General features: G+C 36.2%; 1 protein-coding gene across 1 annotated transcript in view; it reads right to left on the reverse strand.

Moving 5' to 3' along the window:
* Window positions 1–1,598: 1,598 nt before the first annotated feature.
* Window positions 1,599–12,622, reverse strand: part of MYH15 (myosin heavy chain 15) — a 144,714-nt gene continuing 133,690 nt past the window's right edge. The window contains 3 exon segments of the mRNA XM_090286803.1: window positions 1,599–1,757; window positions 2,705–2,761; window positions 2,763–2,803. Of these exon segments, the coding sequence (XP_090142929.1) occupies window positions 1,599–1,757; window positions 2,705–2,761; window positions 2,763–2,803 (257 nt within the window).

Here is a 12,622-nt window from a genome sequence, read left to right on the forward strand (position 1 = left end):
GACCCTGCATCCAATACCATAACCTTCTCAAATTAAGGCCAGGGTTCACACCACTTAACTGGACCTCTCCACCTAGGGCTTATCCCTGAGACAACTATGCAAGCACCAGTAAGAACTCTCTGGCCCTGGCCTGTGTGGCTCAGTTGGTTAGAGCATCGTCCCATAGACCAAAAGGTCACAGGTTTGATTCCAGGTCGGGTCACCTATGAGAAGGCAACCCTCAATGTTTTTCTCTTTCTCTCTCTCTCTCTGTCTGAAAGCAATGAAAGAATGTCCTTAGGTGAGGATAAAAGAAAAAAGTAAATCTCTGGAGTTTGCCAATGACTCACACTTCTCAGATTTAGATCTAAATATAGTCACCATACCAACTTTTAGTTTCTCCTTCCAAAGGGGTTCTTTTGACCTCCCTTACGGTAGTATTTACTATTGGCAACCATATATACTTATTTTGCAAGGTTATGAGTAATTCATTTATAATAAATATGAAAGAGAACCAGGCATATACCAATTTTTAAAAAATGAAATGATTGTGCCTGAGCTAGGCATCGTGCCAAGTGCGTTAGAGGCATTCTATGAAGGAGAGTCAATCTCTTTTAATTAGTTTCTCCTAAAGCCAGATATCATTTTTTAAAATTATTTGTTTCTGGGAAAATCCATAAGGAAGCTGAGACTATCCTGACTACTATAGTCTAAATGTTTGTGTCCCCCATAAATTCATATGCTGAAATCCTAATACCCATGGTGATGGTATTGGGTAGGGCTTTGGAGAAGTGGTTAGGCCATGAGGTTGGATTCCTCATAAATGGTATTAGCACCTTTATTTTAAAAAAGACTCCAGAGAACTTCTTCCCCATTTTCCACCATGCGAGGTTACAGCGAGAAGAGGGCCATCTAAGGAGTAGCCCTCCTGAGATACCGAATCTACCAGCACCCTGGTCCTGGGCTTCCTAGACTCCAGAACTGTGAGAAATGTGAGATACTCAGTCTCTGGTGTTCTTCTAGAGCAAACCTAACAGACCACGACGCTGACCCCCATCTAGCCTACTGCTCGATGTTCTTTGTCACTCAACACTTTGCCAGGAAAATCAGGGCAGCCTTATGGATCACAGAGGTATAGAAAGTGTCTTTCTCTGTGATTTAGAGCAGAAGGCTAGAGAGAAGACCTCTGGCATTTGTTCACCACTGCCTCAATTTTAAACCTGAGCCCCCAGGTCTCCATATTGATATGGCACAAAGTCTCGTGCTTATCTACCAAAGAAACAGTCCATTTGGAATTTCAAGCAAATCATCTGTGCTTTTTAAACCATCTTTGCTCCCTAGGCTCCTGACTATTCTGTACAAATGAGTTTAGGCCCTGGCTCTCAGAGCCTGCAAGCTAACCTAGAATTAAGCATTTGAGAAGTATAAGCACAGTGTGCATCCCACTGAAATGCTCAGTATTTCCTACTACCTGGACAAGTAGAATTCAGTAGTATGGGAAGGTTTTATTAGATTTTGGTTTTGATATTACTGCTTTTTAAAAGTGTTTAAAGAGAAAAACAAGAAATGTCTTGTAATACTAGTCCATGTGATGTTATGAGCCCTAAATACACATAATTTTAAGAGTTGAACATCTGACGTACCTTTTTTCCAAACTCTTTTGCTTTAATTTTGAGTTTATTGACTTGAGATTCTGCTATCTCTGCCCTTTCCTTAGCTTTGTTCAACTCATGTTGCTACTTCTTATACTTAGAAAGATATTGATTGGCTTGTGCTTCCTATAAAAATAAAAAATGAAAAAAACATCCCGGTGCCTACATAGTCATATATTTTCTGCTCTGACATAAGAAAGTTGAAAAATGTGTGAAAGGAATCTAAACTTCTGCATATTAAATGAAATAGCATATTTTGGTATGACATATAGGGTTTCAGACTTTCCAGCAGGCACGAGATCTATTTTTATAGCTGTTTTTCCCTGTAAGTGTAGAACATGGTCGGCACTTTCTACCAACTGGATATAGAAGAGCTCTCACAGATTTGGTATGTGCTAAAATAACCATGGTTGTTTGTTTTGCCATCAGTTCAATATCTTATTCTACCCTGGGCAGAGACGGGCTGATCTTTACAGTTATATGGGTCAATGGGTAATAGATATAACAGTGTTTTAGACCAAAATATTTAAATAACCAAATGGAAACCCCTGTAAAGAGATAGTATTATGTATAAGACAATATATGTGGCACTTACCAATTGCATCCATGTAGCTGTGGATACTATCCCAACCTTGGCAGATACATTTCAAGTGATAATGTTTTTTGTGCACAGTCATATCCAGGCTCATCAGAAAAAGGACTCTTGAGTTGCATTTATGCTCACTCCAGGTTTTAGAGTGAGGAAGGCTTCAGGGTGACTACCCAACCAAAGAATGTGCCATTTCTACTCGATACCATGCTCTTCCTTGGCTCACTTCTTGCAATGTACATGTTTATGTATAACCACAAGATTGAGGGAGAGGGCTCTGGCTCCCTGGAGGGAAAAGTAGCACAAAATTTTTACCATGGGTGATGATTCTAGCTTGAGGGAAAAAAAAAACAGAGAATGAGCAGACTTGGAGTTGAGTTGCTTCTCTCTGACAAGCTGCACACCTAGCTCAGGGCCACAGGTCTCCGTTAATCAAGAACAAAGCAGAGAAATCCCTTAAGCTGCAGCCGCCTCAGGCACTTACTGCTGCCTCAATTTGCTGCTTGTAACTTTGCACTTTTAGCTGAAGATTATCCATCAAGAGACTGCATCCTGCTCAGATTTTTCTTGTCTTCCTCTGCCTAAAATGCATAGGTATGTATGTGCCTAAAATGCATAGGTATATATGTGAAGGTGATTTGAAGGATCTGTAGTCTGCATTGGGAGTAGCCTCATACAAGGAAATAAAGGGTAAGGAAATTTTATTAGAATACCATATTAGAATTATGACTTGAAAATGGGTTTAACTCTACTCATCCCAAGTTCTGAAAAATTAATAAACACGGCTCTAAGTAATGACAGTTGTTTCTCCTGGTCCACCGCAGAACTTCCAGCCATTGCTAAAGTGGAAGTTAAAGCCACTAGTTTCAATTTGATCTTCAGTCCTCCTATTCCAACCAAGCTAAATCTGCCTATGATTTCTCAGTTACTTTTCTCCCTCCAATCAAACCAAATTGTTTTTTTGAACTTTCTAATTGACCCTTGACTTTTGAGAATGAAATAGGAAAGGTGGTTTTCTGGTGTTCTGGTGCGGACATAAGCAGAGACAGTGAGGAAAATTCCATAAGCTGTGGGGATTTCGTTGTGCATTCTCATTGCTTCCATTGCAATCCAAACTTAAGCTGGAGAAAGGATATCTGTTGAGACAGTTTCTCAGATGTGTTCCATGGAGCCTTTGGGAATTCTGAGGAGAAAGGAGGGGAGAGACAAGCAGGTAGATAAGTCTCTACCTGACCCTCCTTTCCCACATCCTTTAAACTAGAGTATCTCCACATCAGGGCTGTTGAACTTTTCAAAAGAGGAAAGTATCTCAATTTGCTGGTGACTATGATACTGATTTAATCAAGACGTATCCCTATTACTCAATTTTTTTTTTTCCTGGCTCTGTCTTACCTATTTCATCAAGCATCAATTTCTTGGATGGCTTTGTCTCTCCACGTACCCTACACTGCCCTCCACAAATCCCCTCCACACCAACAAGGTTCACCTTCTATTTCCCCACAGCTCCATTTCTTATTTCCTCCTCGATAAGTTTAGCCAATATCCCCCTAAGACACAGCACCAAGGCAGCAGACAGAAACACTCAAGTCTTTCCATAAAAGAGGCCTACTTGCTTATCTTATTATCTGTAGCCTGAGGGGCAGTCTGCTAATTTAACAAATACTGAGGGGCTGGCTTCAGTCCAGTCCAAAGATGAGGAGGCTACCTGCCAGGTACCATCTCTGAGGTCTCCATCTGCCTTGCCTCAAGCCTCTAAAATGGGCGGTTCTCAACCTGTGGGTCGCAACCCCTTTGGGGGTCAAATGACCCTTTCACAGGGGTCACCTAAGACCATTGGAAAACACATATATAATTACATATATTTTTGTGATTAATTACTATGTTTTATGTTCAATTTGTAACAATAAAAATACACCCTTCATATCAGATATTTACATGATTCATAACAGTAGCAAAATTACAGTTATGAAGTAGCAACAAAAATAATTTTATGGTTGGGGGTCACCACAACACGAGGAACTGTATTAAAGGGCCACAGCATTAGGAAGGTTGAGAACCACTGCTCTAGAATCTCTGAGAAAGAAATATGTGCACACGTCTGGTGCCCTGGCTTTTATGGCTGCTGTGCAGAGGACATATCCCTTGATAACCTGGCTCTGGTGGCCACCAAGCTTTGTATTCATGGGTTCAGTGAGATGGTATCAAACAGAAGAAACATTATGTAACTGACTATCACCCCAAGCCTTGATGCAGAGGAAACAGACAGAAATGATCATCTCCCAGTTTTATCCTTAAAGAGGTATATTTGCATGTTTTAAAATCTTCCTGAGGGTCTAGCCTCCAATCAGCCTGCATCTAGGTACTGACTGAGATCCTCCCCTTTGGGACACTGACAGATCATAGATACCCTCAACTACTGGGAGCCATGAAGAACAAAGACTACTGCTTGGACAATCACAAAGGTCTCAGAGACAATCAAGAGCGAGGGCAAAGTTGAACAAGACCATCTCTTATATGACACCACTCATTCAAGACTGGGAGAGGTAAATGTTTTATTTAATGAATAAGAAACTAACACAAAGAGTCAAGGAAAATGAGATGACATAGGAACATATTCCACATGAAAGAACAAAATAAACCTTATAAAAAATGAAGGTCAATGATTTATCTGAAAAAGAATTCAAAATAATGGCCATAAAGCTGCTCATCAATTTCAGGAGATCATGCATAAAAAAAATAAAAATTCTAACAAAGAGGAAATATAAGAAAGTACTAAACAGAAAACACATAGATGAATAATACAATAACTAAATTGAAAAATACAGTGGAGCTCAACCAGAGACTAAAGCAGAAGAAAGGATCCATTTATTCAAAGAAAGGACAGTGGAATTCATCCCATCAGAGCATCAAAAGCAATAAGAAAGAGTGAAGCTAGCTTAAGAGGCTTATAAGACAACATCAAGCAGACCAACATTTTCATTATAGAGGTGCTCAAAGGAGAAAGAAAAAGGGGGCAGAAAACTTATTGAAGAAATAATAGCTGAAAACTTCCCTAACCCAGGGAAGGAAATAAATATCTAAGATCTAGGAAGCCCAGAGCATTCAAAATAAGCTAAACCCAAGACACATTACAGTTAAATTGTAAAATGTTAAAGACAAGAAGAGAATCTTAAAAGCAGCAAGGGAAAAACAACTCTTTACAGATAAGGGAACCCCCAGAAGATCATCAGCAGATTTTTCAGCAGAAACTTTCCAGGCCAGAAAAGAATAGAACAATATACTCAAAGTGCTAAAAGAAAAAAAGCCTGCCAATGAAGAATATTCTACATGGCAAGTTGTCCTTCAGAAATGGAGAGAGGAACAGTTTTCTAGCCAAGCAAAAGCTGATAAAATTCAACACCATTAGACCAGTCTTACAAGAAATGTTAAAAAGATTTCTTTAGGTTGAAATTAAAGGCCATTAATTACTAACAGGAAAACAGAAAAATACAGCTTTGGTAAAGATAAAGAGTTAAGTTCAGAATAACCGAATGCAATGGTGATGAGTAAACCACTTGTAAAAGTTAAGACAAAAATAGAAAAAAATAACTATAAATACAAAGTGGGTTAACAAATAGATAATAAAATATAAATTGTGGAATCAAAAACAAAATGTGGGAGTGAAGAGTAAAATTATAGAGCTTAAGAATGAATTAAAACTAAAGTCATTATCAACATAAAATAGACTATTATAAATATGGTTGTTTATGCAAACCTCATGCTAACCAACAAAGCAAAAAACCACAGTAGATAAACAAAAGACAAAAAGATTGTAAGTAAACCACTGCAGAAAATAATAATCACAAACAGAGAAAGCAAGAGAAAAAGAAAGAAACAAAGGGATTACAAAACAGCCAGAAAAACAATTAATAAAGTGGAAATAAGTACATACCTACCATTAATTATTTTTGATGTATTGACAATTCTTTAATCAAAAGACATATAGTGGCTGAATGGGTAAAATACAAAACCCTTCTATCTGCTGTTTAAAAGACACCCATTTCAGATATAAGGACACACACAGACTAAAAATGAAGGAATAGAAAAAGATATTTTATGCAAATGGAAACCAAAAAATGTAGGGTAGCTACACTTATATCAGACAAAATAGCCTTTAAGACAGACTCTAATAAGTGACAGAAAAGGTCATTGTATAAAGATAAAGGGTTCAATTCCACAAGAGGATATAACATTTGTAAATATTTATGCAAATAGACGCATCTAAATGTATAAAGCAAATATTAACAAACCTAAAGGTAAAAATAAACAGCAATAAAATAATAGTAGCAGACTTTTTTGGTAGATATTATTTATTTATTTTTAGAGAGGGGAGAAGAGAGGAAGAAAGAGAGGGAGAGAAATATCCATGAGTGAGAGAAACATTGATAGGTTGCCTCTTGTATGTCTCTAACCTGGCCTGCAACCCAGTTATGTGTCCTGACCAGGAATCAAACTGGCAACCTTTCAATTTGTGGGATGATGCCCAACCCACTAGTCAGGCATAGTAGGGGATTTTGATACCCCACTTTCATCAGTGAATAAATCATACAGACTGAAAATTATTAAGGAAACAATGGCCTTAAAAGACATATTAAACCATTAAACCAGGTGGACTTAGTAGACACATACAGAACATTGCATTAAAAGCAACAGAATACACATTCTTCTCAAGCACACATGAACTATTCTACAGGACAGTTTATATGTTGGGCTATAAAACAAGTCTCAATAAATTTGAAAGGATTCACAAATAAAATAAAATAAAAAATTTGAAAGGATTCAAATCAAGTATCTTTTCCAACCACAGTGGTACCAATTACAGGAAAACACTGTAAAAATCACAGATATATGATTAAACATGATACTGAATAAAAAATGGGTCAAAGAAGAGATCAAAAGAGAAAAAAGTATGTTGTGAAAAATGAAAATAGAAATACAATATACCAAAACTTATGGAATATAGCATAAGCAGTTCTAAGAGGGAAGCTCATAGGGATAAATACCTACATTAAGAAAAAATATATCTGTAATAAACAACCTGATTTAAACCTGAAGGAACTAGAAAAAGAACAAATGAAGCCCAAAGTTAGTAGAAGGAAGGAATTAAAGATCAGAGTGGAAATAAATGAAACAGAAACTAAAAAGATAACAGAAAAAATGAATAATACTAAGCTTATTTTTAAAAGGATAAGGATGTAAATAAATGCAATCAAACATGAAAGAGGAGACAACATTACAACTAATATCACAGAAATACAAAAGATCATAAGAAACTACTGTGAAAAATTATAACTAATAAATGATAAATTTCTAGAACACAAAGAACATACAACCAGCAAAACTAAATCATGAAGAAACAGAAAATCTGAACAGACCAATTACAAGTGAGGAGATTGAATCAGTACAAAAACCTCTTAACATACTGTCCAGTACTAGACAGCTTTTTGGTGCAATCTACCACACATTTAAAAAAGAATTAATACCAATCCTTCCCAAATTCTTCCAAAAAATAGAATAGGAGGGAACACTTCCAAATTCTTTTGATGAGGCCAGCATTACCCTGATACAAAAACCAGACAAGGATACCACACACTCAAAAAAGAAAATTACAAGCCAACATCCACAATGAACATGGATGCAAAAATCCTCAACAAAATATTAGCAAACCAAATTCAATAACACATTAAAAGGATTATATACCATGATCAAGTGAGACTTGTTCCAGGAATACAAATATGGTTTATCAATCAATGTGATTTACCAACATTAACAAATTGAATAAAAATCATGATCATCTGAAAAGTTGCAAAAAAAGAAAAACAAAAAAAAAAAAAAAAGGACCCGAATATCCATTCATGAGAAAAACCTCCCAACAAAGTAGCTATAAGGAAATGTATTTCAACACAATAAAGCCCATATATGACAAGCCTAAAATTAACATCATATTAAATGGAGAAAAACTGAAGGTTTTTCCCCTAAAATCAGGAACTAGACAAAGATGACCACTCTCACTGCTTTTATTCAACACAGTACTGGAAATCCCAGCCAGAGCAATTAGGCAAGAAAAAGAAAAGGCATCCAAAGCAAAGTAAGAAGTAAAATTGTTTCTACTTTCAAATGACATAATATTATATATAGATAATCCTAAAGAGTCCACCAAAACCTGTTAGAACTAATAAACAGATTCAGTAAATTTACAGGATACAAAATCAACAAACAAAAAGTAGTTGTGTTTCTCTATACTAATAACAAACTATCGGAAGGAGAAATTGAGAAAATAATTCTATTTACACTTGCATCAGAAGGAATAAAATATTAGAAATAAATTTAACCAAGAGGGCAAAAAATATAAACACTGCGAACTGTAAGACATTGATGAAGGAAATTGACACAAATAAATAAAAAATATTCTATTCTCTAAAAAAAAAAAAAAGAATTCTATTCTCATGGGTTAAAATAATTAATATTGTTAAATGTCCATATTACCCAAAGCAATCTTCAGATTCAGTGAAATTTCTATCATAATTTTGAAGGCACAGAAATAGAACAAATATTCTAAAATTTATATGAAACCACAAACGATCCTGAATAGCCAAAGCAATCTTGAAAAAGAAAAAGTTGAAGATACTGTGCTTCCTGATTTTAAACTATATTACAAAGCTATAGTAATCACCACAGTATGAATTGGTATAAAAACATGCACAGAGATCAATGGAACAGAATAGAGAGTCCAGAAATAAACCCACATATTTAAAGTCAATTAATTTATGACAAAGGAGCCAAGAATATACAAAAGAAAAAGGACAGTCTCTGCAATAAATGGTTTTGGGGAAACTGGACAGGCATGTGCAAAAAGAATAAAACTAAACCACTATTTTACACCGTACACAAAAATGAACTCAAAATGGACTTAAGACTTGAATGTAAGACTGGAAACCATAGAACTCCAGGAAGGAAGTATAGGGAGTAAACTCTTTGATTTGGTCTTGGCAATAGCTTTTTGGATTTGACACCAAAAACAAAAACAAGCAAAATTGAATAAGTAGGATTATAACAAACTAAAAAGTTTTTGTATAGCAAAAGAAACTGTCAACAAAATGAAAAGGCAACCTATAGAACAGGAAAAAAATAATTGCAAATTATATCTGATAAGGGGTTAATATCTAAAATATATAAAAAACTCAAACAACTGAAGCAAAAATGTCTGATTAAAAAATAGGCAGAAGATCTGAAAAGATATTTTTCCAAAAAACACAAACAAATGGCCAACAGGCACATGAAAAGATGTTCAACGTTACAATCATCAGGGAAATGGAAATCAAAACTATAGTGAGATATCACCTCACCCCTGTTAGAATGGCTATTATCAAAAAGACAAGAAATTAGTGTTCGTGAGATAAGAATGTGGAGAAAAGGGAATCATTGTGCACTCTTGGTGGGAATGAACTGGCATAGCAACTATGGAACACAGTATGGAGCCTCCTCAAAATATTAAAAATAGAACTACCATATGATACAGAAATTCACTTCTCAGTATTTATTTGAAGGAAACAAAATCACTAACTCTAAAAAGTATCTGCACCCCCATGTCCATGGAAGTATTATTTACAATAGTCAAGACATGGAAACAACCTAAGTGTCCACTGATGGGTAAACAGATAGAGAAAATGTGGTATGTATATAAAATGGAATACTTTTCAGTCATAAAAAAGAAGAAAATTCTGTCATTTGCAACAACATGGATGGACCTGGAGAGCATTGCGCTAAATGAAATAAGTCAGTCAAATAAAGATAAATAATATGTGATGTCGCATATATATAAAATCTAAAAATCTGAATTTAAGGTATAAAAACAGATTGGTGGTTGCCAGAGGCAATGAGGGTGGAGAAATGCGGTGAGGTTGGAAAATTAGGTGAAGGTGGTCAAAAGGTACTAACTTCCAGTTATTAAACGAGTAAGTCCTGGCAATATAACATACAGCCTGGTGACTATAGTTAATAATACTGCATTATACATTTGAAAGCTGCTAAGAGTATCAATCTTAAAGAGTTCTCATCACAAGAAAAAAATATGTAAATATGTATGGTGATGACTATTAACTAAACTTGTTGTGATAATCATTTCACAATGTAAACATGTCAAGTCATTATGCTGTACATCCAAAACTAATACAATGTTATATGTCAATTATATCTATAAATAAACTAATACTGATAAATAGATGTAGGTTTAACTAAGCTGTTTCTATTGCCTAGGATGTCCCTTCCAACCCTCACCTTAAAGTAAGTCTGACAGTAGATAATTAATTACTAATTTTAAGCTTACTAAGTCAGGGACCAATATATAAGAAATAACCTGGTTAGGAAAATGAGACAAGTTATTTTTTTAAATAAAATGTCTTTTCTGTTTTTCATTTGCCTATGCATATATGCCTCTTAGGTTTAAGACGTTTGAAGATTCATAGAATTTCTGTGTGTATAGAAAGTTCTAAAACCAATAGAAATTGAATTGCTTAATACCAATTTGCTGAAGCCAGTAAATTTATTCTGTGGTGAAAGAGGCCACACAGAAGATAATTCAAAATGGCTAGAAGTGGTTGCTGATGTTAATGTTCTTCCTATTTGGGAAGGCAAGCCTTTGTTAGGCCTAGGTTTATGTACATCTCAGCTCTGAGGCATTAAGTAACTGTGGTTGTACATGGCTCAGATATCCTTTTAAGAAACTTGCCATTCGGCTGTGAGGAGTACAATTTCCTGAAAACCTCCAGCTGCAGTGCCTTTGGGACCTGCCATAGCATTTACTGAGATCACAAACTCTCCAGCAGCCCCTACCAACAACTAGGCACAGCAGAGTTACTAGGATCTGGCCATTTCTACCCAACCTGCAACTCCTGTATGGGCAATTTCTTGTGTGTGCTGGAGACGTGCTGAGAGCAGCATTGCCCTCTGAGGCTCCTTTTATCCAATCCTCCTTCCTTTATCCTTTCCTTTCACAGGTATCAGATGCATATTGTGGTCTGAAGGCTTTCTGTGCCTGATCCTGCTTGTTCTTCTCTTATCATTCTTTCCCAGGTGTCACCTCCATCCTGCTTCTAATTGCATCCTAGGATCTGGGTCCTGGAGAACCCACCCAAGACCACATTTTGTTTCCTTATTCCTCCAAAAATAAAGACACCCTCTCTGTATTTAGATTCATATGGATTAAATAATATCTACACACAGGTCCCTGAATATAGGAAGCAGTCAAAGGTAAAATAGAGCATATAGGTGAAGAGTGGGGACAGAAAAACTGTCTTTACCTTTGTAATAATTATAAGATTTTTATGTCTTGCTTTTTAGCACACTTTTCAAGGCAGTGGAGAGAGAAAATAGGTTGAGTTTCTAAATGCTAGAAAGACATATAAGGAGAGACAAATGTTCAAAGGGGACTGGCCATAGAACTGTTGTGGATAGGGTCACACATGATTCCCTTTCCAATATAGTAGATGTTAGGTTTGTGCAAAAAAGAGGGGCTGGTTCAAAGCCTTTATTGAGGAGAAGCTTCAGGCAGGCGGAATCCGAATAGATGGCAGCCCTGAGCAATAGTGAAGGTTCCGTTTTAAAGGGTTTGAGGAAGGGGAAGGAGAGGTGGAGAACAGGGCCATTGGGAGCAAGGGGTTGGTGCTGACAGTTGGGTGTAGTGTAGGTGGAGGATGTGGGTAGAGTGGGAATGTTTGCAAGGTTCTCAGCAGTATCTGCATAAGCAGGAAGCTTAGCTTGCCCACAATCTAACAGTTGTTTTGGGATTGGGGTTTGGTAATAGTGGGCATTTTCCTAACAGTAGGAACTTCCCAGAGGAATTTTTGTTGAGAAAGAAAAACCATATATATGTACCTTTCAAAATGACATTTTCAATTGGCAACTATGAAGTACTATCACAAAATACCCTACCTCCTAGTCCTGACGGTTATTTGATGTTAAAGGGGAGCAGACTCAGCATCCACCTTGAATGTTTCTAAACTTGGTGTTGATATTAAGGAATGTAGAAGGCTCTCAAATGTCTCTAAACTTTTTAAGATCTAGACTACTGTTTGCATAAAATAGGTACTCAGTAGGTATTATCTGATTTGAGGGCAGGAAGTCATTGCATAATTGAATAGATACACTCTAAGCAGTATGCGGACAGTTGGAAGAAATTAAGAAATACACCTCCTTAGTATTAGCTGGTAATACTAAGTTCATTGCTATGAAAAAACAATGAATCTAATACAATAGACCAAGAATGTAGTCTTTGGGATAACAAAAAATCCAATAAAAGAAAGAAAAGACTTTGGTGTTTACTTCTATAATGAAGTTGTTTGCAGAAGAAAACAGTAAAAATAAT

The sequence above is a fragment of the Furipterus horrens genome, unplaced genomic scaffold (genome assembly GCF_987537825.1).
Source record: "Furipterus horrens unplaced genomic scaffold, mFurHor1.1.pri manual_scaffold_1, whole genome shotgun sequence".
NCBI classification, from domain to species: Eukaryota; Metazoa; Chordata; class Mammalia; order Chiroptera; family Furipteridae; genus Furipterus; species Furipterus horrens.